The 24,080-nt window shown below is 40.7% G+C and overlaps 3 protein-coding genes across 7 annotated transcripts in view; 1 reads left to right on the top strand and 2 right to left on the bottom strand.

Moving 5' to 3' along the window:
• Nucleotides 1–12: 12 nt before the first annotated feature.
• prph2a (peripherin 2a (retinal degeneration, slow)) lies at nucleotides 13–11,907 on the bottom strand. The gene is made up of 3 exons (XM_085169516.1): nucleotides 10,940–11,907; nucleotides 9,358–9,604; nucleotides 13–6,500 (listed from the first exon to the last, which is right to left on the bottom strand). Exons 1-3 carry the CDS (start codon nucleotides 11,518–11,520, stop codon nucleotides 6,297–6,299), a joined length of 1,032 nt encoding a protein of 343 aa, XP_085025642.1. The 5' UTR covers nucleotides 11,521–11,907; the 3' UTR covers nucleotides 13–6,296.
• Nucleotides 11,908–14,232: 2,325 nt separating this feature from the next.
• On the bottom strand, nucleotides 14,233–15,509 carry tbcc (tubulin folding cofactor C). The gene has a single exon (XM_085169515.1). It carries the CDS (start codon nucleotides 15,420–15,422, stop codon nucleotides 14,379–14,381), a length of 1,044 nt encoding a protein of 347 aa, XP_085025641.1. The 5' UTR covers nucleotides 15,423–15,509; the 3' UTR covers nucleotides 14,233–14,378.
• An 829-nt stretch (nucleotides 15,510–16,338) lies between these two features.
• bicral (BICRA like chromatin remodeling complex associated protein) overlaps nucleotides 16,339–24,080 on the top strand; it is a 19,453-nt gene continuing 11,711 nt past the window's right edge. The window contains exons 1-12 of one of the 5 annotated variants that reach the window (XM_085169503.1): nucleotides 16,502–16,673; nucleotides 18,746–18,809; nucleotides 18,960–19,005; nucleotides 19,299–19,347; nucleotides 19,457–19,522; nucleotides 20,920–22,188; nucleotides 22,273–22,321; nucleotides 22,421–22,461; nucleotides 23,353–23,402; nucleotides 23,499–23,644; nucleotides 23,744–23,838; nucleotides 23,926–24,028. In XM_085169503.1, the coding sequence (XP_085025629.1) occupies nucleotides 18,965–19,005; nucleotides 19,299–19,347; nucleotides 19,457–19,522; nucleotides 20,920–22,188; nucleotides 22,273–22,321; nucleotides 22,421–22,461; nucleotides 23,353–23,402; nucleotides 23,499–23,644; nucleotides 23,744–23,838; nucleotides 23,926–24,028 (1,909 nt within the window). In that variant the 5' untranslated portion in view covers nucleotides 16,502–16,673; nucleotides 18,746–18,809; nucleotides 18,960–18,964. Of the gene's footprint in view, nucleotides 16,438–16,501; nucleotides 19,006–19,298; nucleotides 19,348–19,456; nucleotides 19,523–20,919; nucleotides 22,189–22,272; nucleotides 22,322–22,420; nucleotides 22,462–23,352; nucleotides 23,403–23,498; nucleotides 23,645–23,743; nucleotides 23,839–23,925; nucleotides 24,029–24,080 lie in introns of those variants that run through there. The other 4 variants (XM_085169501.1, XM_085169504.1, XM_085169502.1 and 1 more) reach the window with 4 other exon arrangements.

Raw genomic sequence — 24,080 nt, 5'->3', positions numbered from 1 at the left:
ATGAAGGGTTTCTTTTCTTTTTTTCTTATTTATTATTTTTTTGGGGGGGGAGAAACACACGCCCCGAAAAGCGATGCGAGGATCCCAGAGGACTCCGCCGAGCGCGACCCGCTGACCGCTTCTCCACCTACTGAGAAAATTCAACTCTCAACTCCTGTAAAATCGACTGTCCCTCGGTTAATGTCTCGTATGCGAGCCCTGTCTTCTTCCACACGGTTCCCCCCTCTGCCCGACTCTCCAGAGTTTGAAAAAGTTCCTGTACGGGGAGAGAGTTCAGCTCGGTTTGACACTTTGCCCGACTCCGCGCACTTCTCCGGCGGTTACAAGTTTACCATCAACTAGTCTGATCCGCCGCGGCTCCTCTGCTTATGTCCGCCGGTGTGTGGGTATTCTGCAGCGGGGATCGGCTCACTATCATATGATTACAGTACGGCAGCGAGACGAGTGGGCTATCGGGAGCGTGCTGCGCGAAGCCGATATCTGTGGATGGGCGGAGGAGGAGGAGGAGGCTCGTGCCCGTCCCCTCGGCAGCAGCAGCAGCCTGAGAAGCAGCACCCCTCTTTCTCCCTGACCCCCGCACACACACACACACACACACACGCACACCCACACACACACACACACACACACACACACACTGAATAACAATAAAACAGCTCAGCATAGGTATGCACACCTGTTCTACAACAGTTACTGTCCATCACTCGAATCATGAAGGGTGTGCGCCCTTTTCCTTCGTTATGTAATGGGTAGCACGGCTTATATTTTGTCAGGGGTAGCAGGTGTTCAGAACTGAACGGTAGACCAGTACAAACACAGTATACCTCCCAGTCTCACTAAACACAGGCACCAACACCTCCTCAAACTGGTTATGCTGACAAACATTTTCAGGAAAAGGCATTTATGGAAATATTATATTTTTGATGGTACACAACAATAATCAATCACAATAACTAATGACAAAATAAAAATAAATAAAAAGTAAAACTGCCAAATAATAGCCAGTAAAAATACTAGTAAAAGTTGTGCATGATTTAATGTAATACTTAAAATCAAAACTTCAAAGATAGGTATTCTGAAAAACGACCTTTGTGACTGACAGATGATCAGACATGACATTACTATGACTGAAGCAACTGAAAACAGCAGTATTCATCCTATACAGCAAGGTATCTGAGTCCCAGCCTCTAAGATAAGCTTAAGGGGACATGAGGTGATTAATGGGATACGAACTGCAAAAATCTAAGCTTTTATCAACACTTTTATTCCTACATTTGATCCTTTAATCCAAGACGTTTAAAGGGAAACAGCTCCCAAATGTCTGAAACATTGCTTTCATAAGAAGTCGCAAGCCATACATGTTGGAAATCACTGGTTTACTCTGAGCTGTGTATTCTATACATGTATATAAAAATAACCTTGAAGTGGGCTGTAGCTGTCAAATAAAAAAAGTGTTTCATATGCAGGTGTTAAATCAGTATAAATCAGTAATATAAGCACCTCACAGCTGTGCAGTACAGTACTTGAATAAATGAACGAAGACCTTTCCAACAGTGCTGATTGCATTTATTAATGATTGATATGTTGATTGCTTTTAATGTCAGGAAATGGTCACTTGATCCAGCCACCTATAGAGAGAAAAGCAGCAAAGATTTCCTATTTGAAAGGAGATTTTGGCCAATAGATTCAAAATTGACAGCTGATTTTCTCTTTTCAGATCACAGTTTTACACAGATTATATTTATCAGTTAAGAATACACATAAGATCTAAATTTAACATTGAGGTGCCTCTTAATTAGTGTATGTATATATTCTAATTGCTTTTTGTTGGTAGTACTGTACTCATCCTCCAGTGGAAATCTCTCCTCTCCTCTCCTCTCTTCTCCTCTCCTCTCCGTTTCACACCCTTCGCTTTGAAGACTTTTGTCACTGAAATAATAAGATGGTGTGAGTGCTGCATTTGTCCTTTGTGGGTGGTTACGGCTGCTGCTGCTGCTCCAGCAGGAGAAACGTTACTGCTGAAGAAACAGATAGGTGCTAGGGTCTAAACTTAACTTGTTGTAAATCGCACGCATGTTCGCGTCCACTCACACACACACACAAACACACAGTGGCGACACAGTTTGTGTGCCCATGCATGCCTCAGCTTAAGCCTTTTGTCAGGCGGTGCTGGCCTCCCACCTGGTTTCTCTCCTCTCTCCAGTGTTATACACACAGTGTGTTTTTTCCTTGTAAGACCAAACTTATGATTGAGGCCGTGTGTGTACGTGTTTGTGTGTGTCCGAGCAGCAGGAATTGTAACGGTGCAGCAGTGCTGGTAATGGCTGGTCAGCTGGTATGGCGAGTATTCAGGGCGGGGGCAGTGCATTGTCCTCTCATAGCTCTAACAATGCCCCTCTGAGCAGGCCACACATCTACCAGTCACGGGCCTCTCGCTCTCTCTCTCTCTCTCTCTGACTTTCTCTCTCTGCTTTTCTTTCTGTCTGCCATATTTATTCAGGCCCATAGTGAAGTGTAAAGTGAGATGTGATAGCAGCTAGCGTCCCTGACCATTGACAGAAGCGTCAAGGTCAATGGGCTAATATTAGAGCTCGTGTCACTCATTGCCTCTCTGCAACCACATCACACCTTGCATGTTCATTATCGCGTTAAATAATTAATAAACACCTCGAATCTTGCATGTATTCATAAGTGCCACTCCTTTATGAATAATTAATGTTCAGCATCAGTTGTTAATGCACTGCTTTTTAAACAAGTGTCATATATGAGAGACTGGGGGCTTGGTTAGTTTATGGGAATCAATGTATTTTTTAAGTATTTACATGGCAAGAACTCCAACACTGCTGCATATTTTCTTATGTCTCACTGGGATTGAAGAATTTCAATCACCAATTAGAAATGACCATTTTTTCTTATTTTATTATTTTTTTTAAATAACTGATTCGATCTGTTTAGTGTGTCTCAGCTTTTACAGCAATAAGAGTTATTGTGTCATATCGTTGTATGCATGTTATATTTTACATTTTGAAAGAGCAGCTGCCTGGAATGAACTTTTTGAAAATGGTTTCTGATGTTTTACATGCAAACTATTTTATGAGGAAGGAAGCAAATAATAGGTTATTTACTTAACAATTTCAAAAAGTTGGTGTCATTTTTTTAAAACAGTTTTCTCTTTTCTAAGTCTAAATTATTTTTAAAGAAATTGTCAACAGATTAATTAAACGAAACTCAAGCGATATAGTTCCTCTTCACTCCACAATGAGAAGGCCACGCCTGCTGCATTATCACTGATGGAAAGACACCCTCTAGTGGGCTTCTAATGTAAATGAAATCATTCAGTTAAAGCTCTACATTACACCCAGTTTGCCACCGAAAAATATGAAATTTGGAATCCAAATAAAATAAATCGAAAGAGGCAGATTATGAAAGTTAGCTGTAATTATGAGAACAGCTGTGGCAGCGTGATTGTTCTGTTACAGATTACATTGTCACAGAACAATCACACTGTCACTGCTGGACTTAATTAATTAATTGGATCAACATGACGGTCAGCATGATTTGGTCACAGTTGGTTACCTGCAGTCACCAACAGAGAGCAGCAGAATACAGACGACGTATAGGATGCTCTTAGCAGATTAAAAGTTAAGAAGCTGCCTCTGTGGGAGGGAGTACTCACTGTCTGAAGACAATACTCAACCTTGTTTGCATGGTCACATATTTGATATTTCTGCAGGTGTATTACCATTAAAAGGAGAAGATGCTTTTTTTTAATGCAGTATGCAAACAAATATGAGTGTGCCATTAGAAACACGAACACAGGGGTGGAAACGAAGTATCTACATCTAGTCAGCACGGTTCTTTACTTCCAACATCTCCAATTTTGGCCAATATGTTTTATTTCTTGTCCATTTAATAATTTAGCCACCCAATTACTTTTCACTTTGCATTTTAACAGACAAAACATATCTATTTCTAATAAAGTATGTATTTTTTAATAGATTAAATCAAGAAATTAAAGAGCATAAAAATATCTCCACTACTAAAAACTGACAATGACAAGAATGATCCAATTATTCAGTAATACAACACCTATATGGAGTCATGTTCAGTTCAATTCATATAGGGCCAAATCACAACAATCACAATCACAACCAACACTTCAAACCTCTTTATAATGTTGGGTGAAGACCTACAATAAAGCTGTGTAATTATGACTTTTGAATGTAGTATTTTCACTTGCACCTGAGTACTTTCTCTGTGTTGCAATGCTATTTTTGGTTAGGTACTCAGCTAAATACTTGACACTATAGCTCTAGTGGAAATTAAGAACTTGCATTTAGATACCGAACTGAAATACTATTTTTTGACTACTTAGCTCCATTTTATACAGCCCCAACATTAAAATGTCAGTGATTACCTGATGGATAATAAATGCTTTTACGTGATACTTCAAGAAGTTACTTTAATTTCACATATTTAAAAAAGAAGAAGAAAGAAATTCAATAAAGTGGTGCCTTATTTTTCTTTCATACCACCCTGATCTTCACTTTCCCTTGTTTGTCTCTATCTCTGTCTTTCGTGTCTCGAATCCTGCAGCAGGACATCACCTGCTCACCTGGTCGAGGGATTCATGCTAATCTAAAGCCGATTAAGCTTCTTATCTACTCAGCGCTGGTTATGTGCTTTGGTCCAACAAAAATACAGCACAGAGTTGGCTTCTTTGCCGTTCCTGCTGACTCTTCACAGCACTCCCTCACATCTGCTCTAACAACACCACACTGGCTTTAATATCATGGCTCGTAATTCCTCATGGCTAAAGTTTTGAGAACATGTGGCTTTCGATTCAGATACACACGTTATTAGCGGATTTAGTTTCAACAGGATGGATAAAGAGTACCTTACAGGTTATTATTTACCAATATATCAACCAAAGAGATCAAAGGATTTTCCGACTTGCGCCCTCTGAAGTCAAACCTCATTTTAGAGTAGGTTTAAGTCACAAAAAGTTCATAAAACCAAAGAAAAGAACAACTGAGAGTAACATTTGTTGCATGTTTCTTGAGAATGCATCCCGTGCATAGCTCCTCCTCAAGCACACACACATACACATGTCCTTACATTGGACATGTGAAACGTCATCCCATGGCCATGTGAAAGCAGTAATACCTTAATAGGCCTTATCCTATTGGCTTAATAAGGAACCCAGTGGCACTCACAGCATGCCTCATGACTCAAGGTCGAGACAACACAACGCCATCATTGCACTGCTGTATGTCGTCTCTAATATCCTTTATTCGCGTATACAGTCAGCATAATCTCTCCTCTACACAGTCACACAAAGCCAAGAAAATTATTTGGAAAAAAGAAAAATAACTTTACATTGATTCAAATAAAAGATTCAACTTAATTACATTCTTTTAAAAAAGTAATTTTTCATCTTTTCTACGTCATATACAAAGTTATATACTGTACATACACATATGTCAATATACAGATACCGAATGCACTAGGGAAATATCAAAGAGGATCTGAGATTACAGTACAGGGGTCAGGAACCAAGATTTAGCTGCCAATTTCAGGCCACAGGTTTGGAGTCACCCCATGTTTCTGAACCTCCTGATTCCCATGCTCAGTCTTGATCCATGTGTTGCACTGTTCATGCATGACTGATTCATTTAATTGGAAATTATACTCCATCTCAGCTGCTTATCCAGTGAACTGGAGTATAAATGGAAGCAAGTCAGAGGGGTTAATTTGTCTGCTTTGACTATAAAGTAGCCTAGACGGGTTAGCAAAAATAAAACATTGCAAAACCTGAGTTAAATATCTTCAATCTGCACCATTGGGTTCCATGAGAGGGGGGGATTGCATAGCAACCACCATCCCCGCCAAACTACGTGACAGCAAAATAAAGGAGAAAATTACATGCTTTCAATACATATAACATTTACTTGATTTATAACTTTGCACTTTTTTTTTGGAGAGAAAAAATGCACAAAGTGTCAGAAAGCAGAACTGTAAACCTAATTAAAAACGTGCTGGTGCAAAAACAAACAAAAAAAAACAAAAACCATGCTGGTGGTTGTTTTACTGGGGAAAACCAAAACTAAAAACCCATCCAGCTGCTATTTATCAAAGTATGAATATGTAATATGATCTTTTCACGTCCATTTCTAATGAGTTCATAACCAAATATATGAGTAGGCCTACAAAATAAATGCTGGTAGAAAAATCTCACATGTCTTTGATTTTCTCCTCAGGTGGGAGTGGGGTCAGTTTGTTCAGGTGGCGCTAGCTCAGCTCACTGTTTCAACCGCTGGCTCACCCTCCTCCACCTTGCTGCCTTTGCCCATGGACTTCATTTTGTCCATGATGTCAGTGAACGTCTCCTTCACTGTCTTCTCCAGGAGCCAGCCCTCGCTCTCGCTCTCTGGATCCTCCGGATTAGCAAGGTTAGACAGGGAGCTGTGGACATACTGCATGCCCACAGTCACACCAGTCTGCAAGAAACAGGAACACAGATCTGATGAACTTAATGTGAAATGTAGCCATGCCACATGAAAGAAAACGTTTAAGAAGGGAATTTATTATACACTTGTGCTACAATAATTTGATTGAAATTCCAGTTTAATCAGAAAGATGGAAAAATGATATTATATGAAGGAAGACATTGCATTGACGTTAAACAAATGTTGTTTGCGGTTTAGAACATAATATTATCAAGACAATTAGCTAATTATCAGAGGATATCTAGACAAAAATCTGTATTCTCATCATTACTGGAAGTTTCAAATCAGAGCTAAGGAAAAGTATCACCATTGCTCAGCTCCAAATTAGTGGGCCTGTTCTACTCATCTCTAGTTCCATATTTTATTCTTGGACTATACTTAAGTAACATTGCTTGTTTCAGCTAAAAAAAAAAATTTTTTATCTTCTACTGGGTCTTGGTGCTGCATGATGCATGATTTTCTCTGATTGGCTGCCCTGCCCAAGCAGAAGATTGGAGTAATAGGCGGTGTTCACAGACTGCGCTGTTTGTGTGGGATGCCCACATTTGAATATCCCCTCTTTAAGACATCACACAAATCCAAAAGTATAAAAATGGAGCATTCAGTGCAGATGTGGGATGACCTCATTCTTATAATTCCGCTATGTTGTTGTCTTTAATTTGACAAACCAGGTATAATAGGTCCACTGTAATGCATCGGTTGTACGTAGTGAATTTTAGCACTCATGGATGCTAAAAATCTGCTGCAGCATAACAATTCTGATTACTTAAGCTGAAATGTAATTAATAATGCTCTTTCAGATAATTTAATAAATCCTTTAATTAAATTTTAAAGCAAAAATGGAAAATATCTGATGTTTTCCAGTGTAATAATATTAAATTCAGAACTTCAGGTTCACTAATAATTAAAAAAAATATCTTCACCTATTATTTTGAATATCTTCTAAATGCTTAGAAATGTTTGCATGGTTTTTATAAGTAGGACATGAAAAGATGATACAACTTCTTACAATAAATGTATCTGAGTCAGAAAGTGTGTAATATACTGTAAATATGTTGTGTTAAGGCAAATATTCAAGCAAGGAAAATGAAATTAGGAGCTTTTCTAAATTCTTGAAGTAATCTACAGCCTATAGGGCTAACATCTCATTAGGACAGTTAAGATCCAGTTACTGTAAATGGAGACATCAGATCAGGAGATCAGACTCCTGGAAATAAGTATTTCCTTGTCACCTCTTGCAGATTAACCCATGTGTGTCGTCACAGAGATGCTTGCGTAACTACTCTTGATTCCTCCGAGCGTGCATCTGATTAGCTGAAGCTGTGTTTTTACAACAAACAATTGTCTGCTGGATTTCTGGAGCAAAGATGATATCTGTATGGCTCTATTTGCTGTCTCCTCAAGGTGATGCAGGAACCCAAACAATTTATATCATCACTGTGGTCACTGGCTTCAAGGATTCACCTGTACATGTCTATTTGTTCTGCGTAATCATAAGCAGATAATTTGGCTTTACAAACAACAACAGATGTTGGCAGTGGAGGCCAAGGAGAAAGTTAAAGAGAGGAAAGAGGACACACATGGCTGTTACAGGATTTAGATAGAAAGTAGCAGGTGAGAAACCGCAGGTGAGCTACATCGTGCCAAAGGTGGCACAGGGTAAATCGATAGTAGGGCAGGAGAAAATATATTTAGGCAAAGAGGATAGCGGTGTTTGGGAAGGAGATGCAGTAAGTGGGTATTACTGATAGCGTGGGCAGACTGTGGAAAGAAGGGAAGAAGCAGGAATGGAGGAAACTGATGGAAGAAATGCCAACTAGGTCAAGGCTTTGCATGTTTATTCACCTGACTTCCTACTAGCTGGACATTAAAGACTTTCTCTCAATTTCAGTCATTTAACTGAAAATGATCTGAGGAAAAAATGCAGAACAATTTAAAAATGATTAAAATCTAGTCGGATACAGGTACAATATTTGTGACTTAAGAAGGCTGTTGTTACTTTTATCTGCTGAGAAGGGAAGCTGCGCAGGAATGTTATAAGTTGGTGTCTATTGTTTTAGGCCCACTATGCAACTGGAGCAAATGTGATGAGGTAACTCGAGAATTTCAGTAAAAAATAAACTGAGAACGGATTTTCCTTGAAGAAAAAATCAACATATTTAGTTCCAATTGTTCTTCCAAAGTGACTCTTGCAAACTGAAATGTATTGCTAGGCCTGTTAGAGACTGTCTAACCTACTGCATGGAAGTGAATTGGACTGAAGTCATAGGTTAAGGACAGAAGGGGAGGTTAACCAGTTGCCAGACCAACCAATTTGTCTTTGTTGATATAAAAAAAAAAAAGGGAAGTACTGCTAGAAAACACTTAGACACATAAATATCTCTGATTTGTCAGATCAAATAGACTGAATTATCTGTATTATTTTTCTGAACATAACAATTTTCCAGACTATTTCTCATTTCAAATTAGGCTTTTCCCTGTTCAGAATTCTTGGGATGTTAAGCCCATTGGGAATATGGGAAAACATTGTCTGGTGTCCATTTTCCTATCAGTTGTTTCCATTGTAGGCTCCACCAACAGATTTCAAGGCTAGAGTAGTGCTCCAAAGAACTCTGTATTTCTGATTAAAATAACTAACACACCTGCCTAGCTTCAATTTAGCTATCAGCAAGGTTGTTGCTATTTCTAGATATTGATATGCCAAGACCAGCGGTTTGTATCTTCAAACAAGCCTTCCACCAGTGGACATGGAAATATATACTTTTCTGTAATAGGTGTGACAACATTTTCCAACTAAGAAGTGAACATTGTTTCAGTTAATATTTTTAAGTAAGTCTGTGGCACTGACCTCCAGCATAGTGACCAGTATCACCAGGGCTCCGATGGTGTTCATCATGCCACCATAGTAGGACAGCAGGGCATCGCGGCATCCCCGATTCCACACGTTGAGATCCTCTGTGTAGTGGTCATAACTGTAGTGGGCAGTGTTGTTGGTCATCTGTGCCTGAATGCAGGGTCTGGGGGAGCCTGGGTTACAGCAGCTGAAGGGCACTCCATCCATCAGATACTGGCCATCAACATTACTGCCAATGCGGCTAGGAAGAAGAGGAACAGTGAAGGGGAAGATTATGTTAAAGGCCAGGAATGGGTTGTTACTTGAATTAGCACACCTCTGTTAGAATCCCCTTTGTTCAGATTTAACTGGAATCCATACATTACTCCAGGTCAAAAGGTGTTGTATTATACTTTACAGTACAATCTTACCTTGACAATAAACAACATTAAATCAGCTATCCAACCTCCACAAAGCTAGCCTGAATTGGCATTCAGTCGTCAGCTAAAATGTTCCATCATACACTGCTGTTTCAAACTATCTCAAGGAGTACATATTAAGGTCTGAACAACTGCGAGAAGCAAGAAGGCAGGCACTCAAACACTGAAATTAGAATCACTGCTCAGTCTGCGTAGCTGATCTTGACTATGCTTGAGAGTAGTAGGTCAATGGAAAGGCAAGTGTAATTGGATCACAAAGAACTGGGGGGTGTCAGATATGTATCGGTTATTTCGAGAAATGTCACCACCTATTTGAGCTCTCCGAATTATGACCCAGACAACTTCTGGTCAAAAGCACAGAGACTTTATGATGTAGAATAATTCTGGAGTTACTGTTACTAAGAAAGTTGGCAGTGAATGTGATATCTTGCATGTATACGTACAACAAAAACCTGTAATGGCACCACAACAACACTGACCCCAAATGCTGCCCAATTAGAAAGCTCTAAAGCATAGCCGTTTCCTGTTTTCATGATAACGCTGTTGTGCTTAGTTTATGCTAATGTGAGCATCTCTGGCTACACTTTTTTTGACTGGCAGTGCTGTTACTGGAGTGCTGCCATGTCCTCTGCTGATTGGACAAGACAGTGGTTCATGAAGGACAAGACACTGTAATCCTGGAGATTAAACACTAATTATGTCCCAGCACACAAAATTGTTTACAAAAAGTTAAGTGGTGCTGGTTGGCCGAGACATAAACAGGCTAGTGCAAAGATTTCTCATAGGACTTGACTGTATCTTTTTCTGCAACCATTCACTAAAGTCTAGATCTTCACATATAAATGCCCCCAGATCTCTTCTCTGACCCCAAGAACACGTCTCTGCTATGAACTATATCAGTCACCGTTTCTGCTATGGTAATCCTCGGTGGATGAAAGTAAGTATTACGCCTGATCTGATCTACCTTCATTTCAAATCCACTTATACTGAACTCTAACTTTGCACAGATCACCCCACCTCAGCAGCTTGGTGCACTTAGGTTCAACGGCAATCCAAACACATTCATTTTACTTCCACATTATACATTAAATATCTCTGCAACTTTTAAAGCCAACAATAAAGGATTTAACTTGTTTTTAAAAATCTCTGTCACTTACTCTTTGACTTCCTTTGAGCTGAAGTCCAGGTAACGGTTGCTGACCCACTGAATCTCAAACCAATCTCTGTAGTTGTCATTTCCACAGCAACGAAACTCAATCTGCATCAAGTCCAGGGTCCTCTTCATGTAGCAGCGTCCCGGTGTGTCTGTGTCCTTGTAGTACCTCATGCCATTCCTCAACCCTTCAGCCAGGGTGAACTGCATAGGGATTCTCATCAAGAAACACAGCACGGCCGTGACAAGCAGCAGGGCATTGAATCCCACACAGAATACCAAGTAGTTCTTCAACATGGACTTCCACTTTGCAAACTTTTCGGGGTCCAGTGAGTCATAGCACACTTTGCCTCCAAAGGCGTTGATGCTGCAGGCTATTAGACCCATGAGAATAAGCAGATTGGGCAAAAAGTGGCTTTCATTGTTGTCCATAAGTTCAGAGCGTTTTCGCAGCTCGATCTTGAAGAACAGACCCATGCTGAGGACCAACACGCCGGCCAACACAGCAAACCAGTACATGAACCAGACTGTCTGAGCCAACTTTACTCGCTTTTTCAGATCAAACTTAACTGGCAACAAAGCCATTCTTCAATCTGTGATGTGTCCTTGCTTGTAAAAAACACTGCAGGAGTTCCAAGATTTCCACTTCGGTTTAGATAAAGTTCTTGAATATGCCAACCTGCAATTCCCTGTTTGTTTGTAATCAGTATGTCCTCTGGCTGGTCCGAAAGAACAGAAGAGTCAGCTCAGACTGTAATCCATCCTATGGCAAAAGAACCGCTATGAAGAACTCAGTAGAACAGCACTGGATCCTTATTTTAAAGGTTCTTCTGCACCATTGTGTCCTAAACTTCAGTGTTCAAAAGGGTTTATTTCTTCAAACCTTTACAGGAGAAGCTAATGTTGCGTTCTCTCAAAGAGGTTGAGGATGGCCGGGGATCCTCATGATTAAACTCAAAGTTGCAGTACGTCATGCTAAGCCCCTGTAAGCACCCTGATCCAATTTACAGAAGATGAGCCTGATCGTAAGCTGCTGCCAGGGGCCATAATTGGTTTGAGTGTTCATGTGGTCATGGTTGCCTTGATCAAACACATCAGGAGCAGCACAAGTTTCAGCAGATGGTTGACAAAGGTAATGGACATGACAGTAGGGCTAATGATAAAGCCTAATCATTCATAGGTATGGGGTCCACAAGCTCAACACAAACCAGATGTCTTCACAACGAATCAAAAACACTGAGTTAATAAAGCCCCACTATGACTGTACTTTGGAAGTAATTGCTTATAATTCAAGACCAAACTGTGACAAACTGGACAAATTAAAATGTTGCTTAAACATTATTAAACATGAAAATTCAGTGTTTGCAGCAAACTTTGTCTGGCAAGCTGATAAAAAATATTCTATTGCTTTCATTGATGTTCTTGTTGTCATTTGCAATCTTGGCAGTTAGAACCAACACAGTGTCTGGCACATACACGAGCCAGATACTTATGCTGATCAAAGCCAGGCCTTTCCCTGAACGGTCTATTCTTCTTTCTCCTTGTGGCTGGATGTGAGAGCTGCAATGTTGCTAAATGTTTACCAAATGCAATTGGAATACTGAACGCCCAATCTCCTTATGATCTTTTCACAATGTCTTTCATCAAACCTTTGTGCATGTTTAGCACTGTCTCACTAACAATATTTATGTTATAATCATAAATTTGCAGTTGTCATAGACATGAATGTCATGCTAACACCAGGTATTCAATGATTTATTTAAACTGTTGGCCAAATGAATATTTCACAGCACTTCTGGTTTATTCAGTAGTGTCTTATACTGCCTACGACCTGAGTGAACGACTATATTTTTAGGAAGCAGCTGCCAAAAGCTCTTTCTTCTCTACCTCATGCAGTAACCCTTGATAATGTGACACGTGTTTAGCAGAAAATACTCTTTATTGCGCCTTATTTCAAAGCTGGACTGTCCACTACATTTTATATTATCAGATATTTGCTGTGATTGTTTTAACTACATTTACTAAGCCATTTTATTTGCTTTATTAAATTTTAGGAGCCATTTAACTCTATATTGCCGATTTATTCTATTATCTTCCGTTTTTCCATAGCATTCTATTTTGTTTCTATTTTGATTGTTAAATGGCTTAGACTGCATTTTAAATAAAATAAAAACACAGAGATATTTTCTTTTCTTACTATTTTCCTCCTTTATTTTGTGTAACTTGCATTACCTTTGCGTGCAGGAATTTTAAAAGGCAGAGTCAGTATAAAAACAATGCCTGAACTATAACAGACTTAAAAATAAAAGACCTCAGACTTGGTGTCTTAATATTTTTGTGTAATAACAATTTACTTTCCGTTCCCTCTGCAAGAAAACCCATATAATCTCTCAAAAGATGCACATTTTACATTAACTGTAAACACTACTCCCATTTTTTTTCACAAATTTCAATGCAAAAATTGTTCAATATAAAAATGGTCAAATTAATTATACCTGAACTTTATGGTCATCAGAAAACACATTTTGAGAGCACATGAAAGCTCGAGTTTCTTCAGTGTTGGTCAAGTCTTACTGAAACTTTATCAGTAACTTAGCAAGAAGGGTATTTTCAACAGGGTGCTCTACTTTGTTCTTGGGTCAGTGACTAACACGTGTCCACAAACTTGTTTTTTAACTGCATATTACCTGTTCTTCAGTGCAGTATTTTTTTTCCTCTGCATGGGAATACCTATTGAGTTCTCTGAAATATGGCTGGTGAGGTTTTCAAAGACATCCAAAGTTGGATCAGACTTAACCAGTTTGATTTCCTGCATTGCCCAAGTAGTGAAAACATCCCTCGTGATATGGATTATGAAATTCCACAGCTAAACGCAGACCATAGATAATGATTGAGTATGTTTTGGCCCCTTTATACTCCTAGATCTTACTCTTCCTCCCCTTATGTACCATTTTTTATTTTGCAAAATGTCCTGAGTTAATCCCAAAGAGGTACACATGCAGTATGAATTTCTGAATACTTCTTCTGTTTATACACCTCTTTATAAATGTGGTGAATAGACTCAAAACTTCATATAAGCTGTAAAAATCTGATAGCTATTGAATTGGAATAATCACATGAAACTGAAAATCTTCATGTTTTGGTCTGTTAGGTAAAACAAGTGATTCTGAAAAGCTCAGCCTGTCCCAATACCAAACTACTTGAAATCTGCCTTTGACCTTAGACTCCTAAGAATTAGACTTATTTTGAAAAGAAAAAAAAAAAAAAAAAAGAACAGAAACACTGTAACAGCCCAAATTAAGTGAATTTTTATTTAAATATATTAGTGAAGATTATATCCATTAAATAAAATGGACATTAAATGTGCATTCTGGCCACAAGCAGTTCATGTAAAATTTCTACTGTCATTTGTTTTAGTGCATTAGGTCATTAAAAGTCCCATTCTAGGAGTCCCAGTTGGCTTTTCTGTCTGCTTCTGGAATAACAGTCCAGTTTGGGGAAGGTGTCCCAGCAGCAAGCCAGTTGAAGTCATCCACCTGAGTCCAGTTGTTTCGGGCCCGGTCCAGCCCAGACACAGTGAAGTCCTCTTCCAGAGTGGGATAGGACCATGTGAACGGGGCAAAGCTCACTCCGTGACAGTCCTCTATGATGGCTCGGCTGGTGACCTGCAGATACACTTGTGTGTCGGTTGTGTTGTGGGTCCGCAGCTGCTGACAGGGAAAGGCCAGCACGCTGTTTCTGCAATTATCTACAAAAACTGAACTGGACACCGGCCCACACAGGATCTCACAGCCGTCGATGTGTTTCAGGTGCAGCGTGCTCGGGGAGCCGAACAGATGGACTTTGCAGTTGGTCAGGTGAGTGAGAAGCACATCTCGTTTTTGGATCTCTTCAGCCGTCTTGGTCAGAAACTCACTGGTCATGTTGGAGAAGCCGCACTGCTCGGTGGGTGCTGCTCCATCCACCTGGGTCCTACCTGTCTCTGCAGGTGTGCCTTCATCACGGGGAAGGGGATGAGCATCTTGTGCAGAGACTTGATCTGTTGCCTTGGTGCGAGCTCGAAAGGCAAACTTCTTCCTGGGCAACGCCTCCTCTTTGGTCTCAGACAGCGAGGTTTGGAGTTTCTGGAGAGCAGCCTGGGCTTGCCTGAGCTCGTACTGCGTTAGAAACTGCATACTGTCATTCAGAAACTTTTGCAGCTGGAGAGTTTTGGTCGTGGCCTCCTCTAGTTTCTCAGTCACCACAGCGCGTTCAGCTCCGGAACAGCTGGACAGTAGCTCCTCTATACACGCCCGCTCCCTGTTGAAGGCGCTGGAGAAATACTCGCTCTTCTCCTCGGCGACAGAATGGCTCTCTTTAGCCTCCTTCCTCCGCTCGGCATCCTCAATCCTCGCCTGGTGCCGCTTCTGAAGTCGCTCTTGTATCCTGGCCGCCCCACTTTCGCCAGAAAACCCATTTTCCTCGTTACCTTCAATCACCGCTGCCATATTGTCGTACTGCTAGTTGTGTCGGAAGTGATGACGCTCTTCTTCGTGACTTTCGCAAAGCCAACATAAACACTGTGGCACACCGCCACCTGCTGCATCGGAGTATTTAAGCTAATTTTAAAAACTGAGCTATATATATATGTATATTTTTTTTTTCTTTTTTAAAGATGAAATAAAACCTGCAATTTAACCACAAAATTATATAATTTCTTCTAAATTTGGTCTCTTTATAAGCTTCGACAGACTTCTTTGCCTTTTGAACAAAATGAAACAAAATATTTGAAGCCAAGCTGTGAGCTTATTTTAGCCTCTGTGTAATGGAATATAGTATTATATTAATACGTATGTGTATTATTAATAAAACGCATTTAATGATACTGCTCGACCAAAATGTTTCTTTCATCATTTTAAAGTAAAACAAAATAAAGAACAGTAAATACTTGAACATTTGCATTATTTATTTAATTTCTTTTTATATTTCCATTCGTTTTATATTTATATATTTCAATGAAATATTTATATATTTCAAAGAACCTTTTAATTTTTTTTCATATCACCTTCATTTTATCTACCCTGCTCCCTACAGTTTACCCATATTTATAGTGTGGTTTTTGTGAAACACATTACAGATATAGACACCAAATAAATTTAAATAGCATGCCATTTACTCATCTATCGTTTACTGTAAGGTCCCAGCCCCCTGGTTGTGCAGATTGAATGAATCAAAAGTAATAATATTTTCTTTAACGTTTTTATAATAAAGACATCACATACAACACTAGAAGGTGGAAGAAATATTATTTTTACTCGAAAGTGTGTGTAAAATGCGACTGAGTTACATATAAAAAAAAAAAAACCCAATAAGTGTAATAAATGTAAACGCTTTGCTTTCTTATAAAGTCTGACTGCTTTCTGAATACGAATAGGCTTCTCAGCAGGTAACTAGGCATACCTGAGCAACATCCAGGTGTGGCACACACAAAGGCCCGCCCTCTACCGTTGGCAGTGATTAAGTGTAATAACGTTTATCCGCTATTTATAAAGACAGAGCCACATGTAATTATAATTCACATAAGCATTAAAAATAGTTTATTAATTATTTGCGGTTGTTTTTAAGGTTTCGTATTCAAATGCATGGAGCCATATGCAGTCGTTGAGGACCGCTGATTTTGCTGTGTGCACTACCCCAACAACAACCCGTGCGGTGATGGCGAGGAAACCCCGTTGACAAGGCACTGCTTTTTCATGACGGTGAGTTTCCCTTTGAGTGTATTATAATTTTGTGATAAAAATTTCAAGGAAAAAACACACACAACCTCCTTCCTCCCTTCCTTCAGGGAGGGAAGAGAGTTTGAGCGGAGAGAAAAATCTATCCGAGACAGAGCAGGGACAGTGAGAAAAATATATGAGTGGGAGAGGGAGAAGGAGGAGGAGGAGAAGGAGGGGGGAGCAAATTAAAAGTTGCCAAATGGAGATATTGGGTTTCAAGAAGGAGTGAGACAGGAGTAAAAGGGTTTGCCTCTTTTTGAGTCGTCTTTATGTTATGCTAATCGGGATAAATATTTATGGCTCGACGCGGTTTTAGCCCTTTTCGACGGATTCTGGCTTTCAAAATAGGCGTCGTCATCGACGCCGTGGCTAGCTAACCAGCGCAGGCCGATATTTAAAGTTAAAAATGTGGCGGAGCCGCTGAGTTAAAGACCCGAGCAGGACACGGACTGGGGACAAACGTCCCGGGTTGAAACGCGTCGATTCGGCTATATCGAGGCAAAAATGTGACGTTTTTCATGCTGGCAGACGAGCCACATAGAGGACAAATGAAAGCCTTCCCCAACAGAGAAAGAAAGAGCACGTCAGCGACGACGGGCGTTTTGTGCTGCTTGAATGCGATTATCACTCTCTGTCGATTCAGTCTATTTTTGGAAATAAAACTTGCAAGCTGTACATTAGCCGTGTTTTTGTGCGGCTTTAACGGCGGGGACTAGCCGTGGATTTGCGTCGAAGAGCACGTGCTGTGCTGGATTTCGGTGGTTGTGAATTTGAGCTCAAAATTAGGCAAAAAATGCAACAAGAAATACGGATTTGTTTGATCAAAACTGGCATTAAAGATACAAATCTGGCGATATCGAGCTAGATCACATTTTTTAAAGGTCATTATTCTGGCCAGCATAAACAGCTCGGTCATTTAATTTTTAATGTAGCTAACATTACAATTTGAGGTGATCGCTTGTAAACGTTAACTTTTTGCACGTTGGATTTAACTGGATAATATAGATTTTTACAGCCCGTATTTGATGCCTTTTTGTGAAGTGTTTATGGCTTAGTTTCCGTTGTTTTTGTCTCGGAACCTCGACATGGTTTTCTGTAACATTTCAAGTTTCGAAGGATGAAGGACACTCGTTTGCTCGACGAGAAAATGTCGTGTTATTTGCTGTGGACACACACAAAAAACAACCGTGATTTTCCAGCGATTTAAATCGCTCAAACGGTCGTTCTTCTTGCTTTAAACTCCAAACACGGTCCGTTTAAACGGCCTAATTTGTGCAGCAACCCTGTCCTGTCTTTGTTCTCGCTCAACCAAAGATGGAGGCTCAACGTGGCTCTGCTGTAAAGACAGCCCATGGCATGGTAACAGCCATTTTGTAGAGTTGCAGTTGCCTTTCATGGGAAAACAAAACCTACATTTCCCCAGTCACCTGCAAACACACACGCACACACAGAGCAAAATAAAATTGAATGTGATACAACCATTTTATTCACATGCTCTATTAGTGATTACATGAGGTTTTTATTATTATGTGATACAGTAAATAAAGCAGCCACAACCATTTACTCACAGATATTGAATCATTTAAGTGCCATTAAAAAAACAACAACCCCAAAACCCCCAATTATTAAGTAGCACCAAGCTGACTGACTGACACAACATAAAGCCAATACCTCTTTCAATGGAGAGATGAAACCCAGAACATCAACCAGAACTATAATGTATAAATGTTGCAGGGTGGGGTTATTTACACTCAAATACTCTTTTTCACTCTGCACACTGGAAAGACAACCAATGTGGGACAGCAGAGAAGCTTTATGGGTGGGAGTTTGTCATAGCTAAGCATTTGTAGGAGGGGATGAAGGCCATTCTGTCCTTATGTACTGAATAGCAAATATGTACCCCCCCCCCCCCCCCTCCCAACTTCCTGTCCACACCCCTGTTTCACACTTGAACCATTCTTTTATCTAGCACCTGCCTGCCCTGTCTCACGCCCCTTATCTGACATACATGTCCAGTTATGTAGTTCTACTAAATGAAGTTTCTCACTCTGCAGCCCAGCCTTTTGCAGGAAAGAAAGGGTGTTAAATGACTGAGCCCATGCTTCCTGCTGGAAACCTGTGAGTGAAATGTCTAAAAACATGCCAGCCATTCAGAGCTCAAGCACTTCTACTTTAGAGTAAAACAAAAACAAGTTTTACTCCACTGTTCAGTGATTAGACCTTAGCGTGTCCCATGTCCTCATCTGATGGCCTTCCATACTCTTTCAGGTGTCATGGATGATGATGACGATCGCCGTCTTCTGGATATTTTAGGGTAAACGTTATAAGATTATAAAATCTGCACTAAGATTCGAGTTCTTCTTGCCACACCCCGGGCCATACAGTTTTATACTTGTGAATATATAGCTGCCTTTAAAATCAGTCACAACTGTCTGCAAGATCTGTTTTTTTGGTTTTAAATCTTTCATTGAATAAGGGAAGTGAATATTTTAATGTCATGAGCACAAGACACATGTAGTAAAGCAAATGTCAGGGAACTTTAAAACAACAGATAGTGACACAAATAAAAAGAAACTGCTGAAGATGTTGCTTCTTTATCTTTTTCAGAGATGTAGATGCGTTGAATGACTATCTCCATGGCAGCAACAGCAAGTCTGTGAGTGACACTTGGAGAATTCAGTTTGTCTGAATGACTTCCTTAGAAATGTTCCTTAAACACCAGAATTACCCAAGTCCATTCACTCGCTTGTCTTTTGTTCCTGCAGATTGAGGAGGATGATGTAACAAACGCAGCTTATGGGTCTGATGGATCTCTCTTTGGTAATGACACCGTGAGTATACCTATGATTACCTTGATCTAAGCCAAACCACAAGGACATTTTGTTACAGTTCATCATTAGGAGTGGATGATAAAATGATAACGATAACTACCGGGGATAACTTTTCCTCAACAGAAATATGAGTAACGATTAATAAAAAGTCAATCGAACTCATTCCGTCCATTTTCTTGACAGACAAGACAAAAGGACGATGACAATAGCTCTACACTGAACCAATCGTGGTTGGAGCAGAGTTAAAGCCATGTCAATTTAGGTCGTCACACACATACACAGCACTACAGAGCACTACGTACGTGTTCAAAACGTCAGCTACAGCATTACCAAACAAGAGCCCCCAGTGCACAGTGTCCAAGACTCTGTTAAAGGGAATTCGGTATTGTGGAGATATTCTTACCGTTTAAAGTCCGACAAAGACACAGAGCAGCATGTTTCGACAAAGGCAGGTAACATCATGAATCGCTTTTAGATCTGAAGCAGTGCTATCCCAGCACAATGCACAGTTTATCTGCAATTACCTGAAAAATACAGTGCACACACAGTACGGGAGTTTGCAGTTCTAGACACTTGTTTGCGTTATGACAGAAAATGAAGAGGGACAGTGATATCACAATGACAGTTAAAAATGTCAAATTTAGGCTGGTGATTAAAGGACCTGATCTGGTGATCATCACCAGTTTCCGGGCTGTGGACAAACAACACCTTTTCCCAGCTGCAGAGAGTGCAGAGAGACAGCTGAACAAGTGGTGTCATACTTCACTGCCACATCGGATTTGTGGTCAAATCGCGCATCTGACCCATATATAAGCTTCACTGTCCACTTCATTGGAGCGTACTGCACTGGTATTGCCTTTTAAAATGTCTTTATTTGTTGCCTTGGAGCATAAGCAGACCACAGCTGAGTGGATATGTCTGGTTTGTTTATGCTCTGTTAAATTGATCGTTTCTTGAATTTGCACTGAGGGTATGTATAGAATTATTTTTATTTTTTGGGGGGGAGTGGGGGGGGGTGTCTATTTATTTGTGGTGTTGATTCCCAACAATTTAAAACAGTTTGAATATATAGAAAATAATGAATACCATTTGGTTTATTGAGATTTTATTTTGTATTAATATCTGTTATTTGAACTAACCAAAGAATTTTCAGTTTGTGTTCTTCTGTAACACCAACAGATACTTCTTTATTAACTTTGAAATACAGTATTATATTAGTATTTTATATTCTATAATAGATGATCATGTTCAATTATTGACAGAAAGCTAATAATATTTGACATAAAATTAGCCTGATATCTTAACTTGGGCATAAAAAGAAGCCTTTGACTTTGAAATCAGATATGCAGTTCACATGCAAATAGTTCTCCATTTTCTTCTCTCAATACTTCTTTCAGACTGGCTCCAACACTGGCCTCAAAGATGGTTCTTCTACAATGGGTGAATTTGGCGAGGATTCGACCGGGGCAGGCCTCCAACTCTCTAGCAGTCTCTCATTTATTGAGGATGAACTGGGGCCTGAAACCTCCCCTGGAGGGGTGGATCTCGGGGGAGAGGATCAGCCCTTTGACATACTTCAGAAATCTCTCTTGGAAGCTGATATCACTGAGCAAACGCTGGCCCAGGAAGCCTTACTGGATTCGCAGCCTGCTCCCACTCTAGTGCAAGCTCCTGTTCCCTTCTCCTCCCCGCTGGTCTCGGGGAACTATGGAGGCGGGGTAGGTGTGGTGACGACTGCAACTGCTACGTTCTCTGCAGGCCAGTTTTTGCAAGGCATGCCGTCACTGCCTAATGGTTCTGCTCAGCCAATCCAGGTGTTGGGTCCTTTTGGTGCAGGTGGCGGAGTGATGACTTTGAGTAGCTTAGAAAGATCACCACAGATCGTGCTAAGGCCAGGTGTTTCTGTAGCTCCAGCAGGGACAACAACAGGGGGGCAGGTGTTTGCTCCCACCCAAGGCCAAGTTGGCTTACCTTTCAAAAACATCCCGCTTCAAAATATCATCATACAGAGAGGCCCAGGAGGGACCCAGACTGTTGTCAGACCAATCCAGCCTAAACCCCTCCAACCGGGGTCTCAGACTGTCTACAGCCTTGGTCTTCAGCCCACTCCCACCACCGTGACTAATGTAGTGAACACTAATACTGCTGCTCCTGCAGGACAGTACACACCTAATGGCTCCATTGTGGTACAACCACCCCTGGAGCAGCAACAAGCGTCTACACTGACAAATATATCAGCCGGACAGTTCTTGCTACCCAGCTCCTTGGCTCTCACTCCATCTAGCACCATCCACAACGGGCCCATCAACCCCAACTCAAATCCCCTAATTACCAGTCAAAACACAGTGCAGATTGTTGCAGCGCAGAACTTCAATGCACCAACAGCTGGTCCACTAATTTTGAATCAGGGAGTAGTAAGCGGGAATCAGGTTGGAGGAGGTGTAACTCAGATGTGGACGGGAGTTTCTTGTGCGAGCTCCACCTCCGTGCAGACACCATGCTCTCCTGGACGTCTGACTCTGGTTGGCCCGGCTACAACAGGGATCTGCAATCAGAGCCAAGTGTCGGCTACTCCCGTGCAGCGCCTTCTAGTGACTCCATCCCAGAACTGTACTTCTCTGTCCCCTTTACCTGGTAATGTGACACAGCAACAAGACTACAGACAGGTATACAGATGGCAGCCTTTTTATTAATTTGCTCTCTCCTTATTTGTTCTCTCTCTGACATAACTTTTACTTGAAATTTTTCAGAATTCTTCATCACCTGCCCTCAAACAAGCACATGCCAGCAGCATCCATGGTAAAAGAGGCGCCAATGGCTTCAGTGTATAATACGTTTCAATATAAGCTGCAGAATTTCAGACTGATAAAGTTGCTTTGTTTGTGTGATCTCTTGTAGCAATCAAACCCATGGCACAGGATTCAATGCTAAACTCTGAGGTACGTTAGCTGTTTGTTTTACATGCTTGTAGGGCTGCACGATTAATCGTTAGAAAATCGCGATCTCAATTCATACTTATGTGCGATCTCATTTCCAAATGACAACGATTAAAAAAAAAGAAAAAAAAAAAGACGACGATTGTACCGCATTTTGATCCGGGACGTAATCTGCATGAAAACAAGCGCTCACTCTTCCTGCTCAACAAATGACAAGGGCGGAGCCTTATACCACGTGATACAGAAGCTGGCTGCTAAAATGGGCAGGGAAAAAACAACGGAGAGCACGTCAGGGATGACGAGAAAGTGACAGGAGAAAATCCGTCCCGGTCAACCACCCAAACATCAATAACGGGAACCTCATACAGTGCTTCCCTATACCCGTCGAACTCCCGCAGGCACAAAGAAATTACGGAGGCTATTACTTATCACCTGACCAAAGATATGGCTCCATCAACACTGTGCAAAACGAGGGATTTAGGAAAATGATCAACACCCTAGACAAACGCTACACAGTGCCGTCCTGCAACTATTTTTCTATTGTTGCACTACCGGCTCTATACATGCAGTGTCGAGCAACGGTGGAGACGGAATTTCAAGCAGTACAACATTTTGCGGCAACAACAAAATGTGAGACATTTGTTGTTTTTATGTTTATTTATTGTTTTTATGTTCAGTCTCAACTGTTACGAAGTTGATGTGCAGTTAATAAGCGCAATAAATATTTATACTGGAAAAGAAAATCGTGAGAGAATCGTGATCTCAATTCTAAGCAAAAAAACTCGTGATTCTCATTTTATGCAAAATCGTGCAGCCCTACATGCACGTTTGTCTTTTTTAGGTGGAACAATCTAATGTAATGACATCTTTGGTTTGTACACTTCCCCATCATAGGTCAATGCACAGAAGAGGCCTCTGCTTCCTACTCTTACAAAAGGAGAAATGTGAGTTTTTTTTTGACATGCCATCTGTCCTGTGTAGTTGTGCTTTTGTCTTTCAGTCATTTAACAAACTTGTGTCTTTCTCTGTTATTTTTAAAGGATTTTACAACAGGTGAGGAAGGATCATGTTGCAGTTCAGACCCCAGATCGACGTCGATTCACTTCAGTTGATGACGCACTCCTGAGACTTATCCCATACCACGTGTTCCAGGGGACTCCACCCAGCCCGGACGAGTTCTCCCAGGGTACAGTCATGACAATACTAAATTCCCCCCAAGTCTTTTACGGAATTAAAGTTGTTGTTGTTTTTAATATAAGTAGTGTGTTGTGTTTTGAATTTCCAGTGGATGAGGAATTTGAAGCAGCTGCAACTCAGGTGCTGATGAGGACACAGGGGATGGTAAACAAATACAGGCGACTACTGATGGTGGAAGCTGAGGTGGGTGCACGCGCTAGTTAATGACTAGATGTGTGGGATGTTAGGAAATGCACAGGGCTAACAGCATAACCTCACTCTTCCGTGCAGCGTTTCAGTCCGTCCTCAGAAATGGTGATGATCGACAGGACTTTCAACCAAGAGGAGCGAAGCACCTTGATACAAGACAAACGCACGGTACTAGTGGACCCAGGTAAAACAGAATTGGAGTGTATCCCATTGTGAACTAATATTCCCTTTTCAGT

Source organism: Neolamprologus multifasciatus, chromosome 8, assembly GCF_963576455.1.
Source record: "Neolamprologus multifasciatus chromosome 8, fNeoMul1.2, whole genome shotgun sequence".
Classification (NCBI taxonomy): domain Eukaryota; kingdom Metazoa; phylum Chordata; class Actinopteri; order Cichliformes; family Cichlidae; genus Neolamprologus; species Neolamprologus multifasciatus.
This window is presented reverse-complemented; position numbering and strand designations above follow the sequence as displayed.

Excerpts from the sequence above, each read along its gene's own strand:
- prph2a (XM_085169516.1), bottom strand. The coding sequence starts at position 11,520 with ATGGCTTTGTTGCCAGTTAAGTTTGATCTGAAAAAGCGAGTAAAGTTG. Across the intron at positions 9,605-10,939 it reads AGCTCAAAGGAAGTCAAAGA|CCGCATTGGCAGTAATGTTG; the intron begins GTAAGTGACAGA and ends TCTTCTTCCTAG. Across the intron at positions 6,501-9,357 it reads TACTGGTCACTATGCTGGAG|ACTGGTGTGACTGTGGGCAT; the intron begins GTCAGTGCCACA and ends TGTTTCTTGCAG.
- tbcc (XM_085169515.1), bottom strand. The coding sequence starts at position 15,422 with ATGGCAGCGGTGATTGAAGGTAACGAGGAAAATGGGTTTTCTGGCGAA.